Source organism: Gavialis gangeticus, unplaced genomic scaffold (assembly GCF_001723915.1).
Source record: "Gavialis gangeticus isolate Ggan-Ray unplaced genomic scaffold, GavGan_comp1, whole genome shotgun sequence".
NCBI lineage: Eukaryota > Metazoa > Chordata > Crocodylia > Gavialidae > Gavialis > Gavialis gangeticus.
The window spans coordinates 129362493-129363546 of NW_017729032.1; the positions used below are offsets into that span (position 1 = coordinate 129362493).

General features: G+C 45.9%; 1 protein-coding gene across 1 annotated transcript in view; it reads right to left on the bottom strand.

Moving 5' to 3' along the window:
• FGF14 (fibroblast growth factor 14) overlaps positions 1–483 on the bottom strand; it is an 828657-nt gene extending 828174 nt beyond the window's left edge. Inside the window, exon 1 of the mRNA XM_019525270.1 lies at positions 229–483. Within this exon, the coding sequence (XP_019380815.1) occupies positions 229–436 (208 nt within the window). The 5' untranslated portion in view covers positions 437–483. The remainder of the gene's footprint in view (positions 1–228) is intronic.
• Between the last annotated feature and the right edge of the window lie 571 nt (positions 484–1054).

Here is a 1054-nt window from a genome sequence, read left to right on the forward strand (position 1 = left end):
AACACACACGCGCGCGCGCACACACACACACACACACACACAGAGTGACTGAAGCCGATCCAAACTGCTCCTTGCTTGTTCATACACGTACGCACATGCATGTCCGAGCCGGCCTCCTCCTCTTCCCCTTTCCCCCCCTCGGCAGGATTGCAGAGCTATACCTCGCTGAGCAACAGACAAGACTATCGGGAAAGGAAAAAAAACAATGCGATGCCATGCCTTGCTTACCAGTTGGGTTCTTGTTTTTCTTGAGACTCTTGCCACAAAGACACTGCAGCATATGCGATCCTTTGCTGAAAATGTTCCAAAGAAACCACATTGATTTGGGCGAAAAGCAATCCAGCAGCTTATACACCCTGAGAAAAAAGAGATCCTTGTGGTTGCATAATAAGAAATTGAGATCAGTTCTCCTGAAGAGGAACACCAGTTTTACCATAGAAAAAAAATGATTATATTCCGATCTTCTCCCAGTTTGTTTGGGTTGGGGGGGGAGGGGGGTTGTTCTTCACGTGGTGTATTTCTTTGAGACTTCTCAGTGGATGCTTTTTTAAGCCAGGATGAATGGTTATCCCCCCTAGATCAACACTGGATTATTACCAAAAGCGTGAAAAAATCCTGGGTTTTTTTTCAGCATGAAGCCAAACGGAAAGTAAGGGAAAGAAATCCCAGCTGAAGCCGAAAACTAAGCAGAGACAACAGTAAAACACAAAAGATCCCCAAAGAGAAAACCATAGCCTGTTACTTGATTGCTAGGAGGATGGGTGGATCTGCAGAACAAAAGCCAAGGCAGGATTCATCCTACTGAAAGACTGCCATTGTGCAGCCCCCTAGGAGAGAAAACACACGACCAACACGACCACCCTGATCAAGTCTGATTGATGAAGAGAGATACTTCCCTTTCAGAGTGGTGATTTTCCCATCAAATCCCAGTAATCTGTGTAATCTTATTGCACCTGCAGTTCTCAATCACCCTGCAGAGCAGATGCAAATCTAGCCCTTAGCAAGATTACAGTAGGTGGGGAGAGAGGTAGAGCTCTTCCCTTCTTCTCACTCT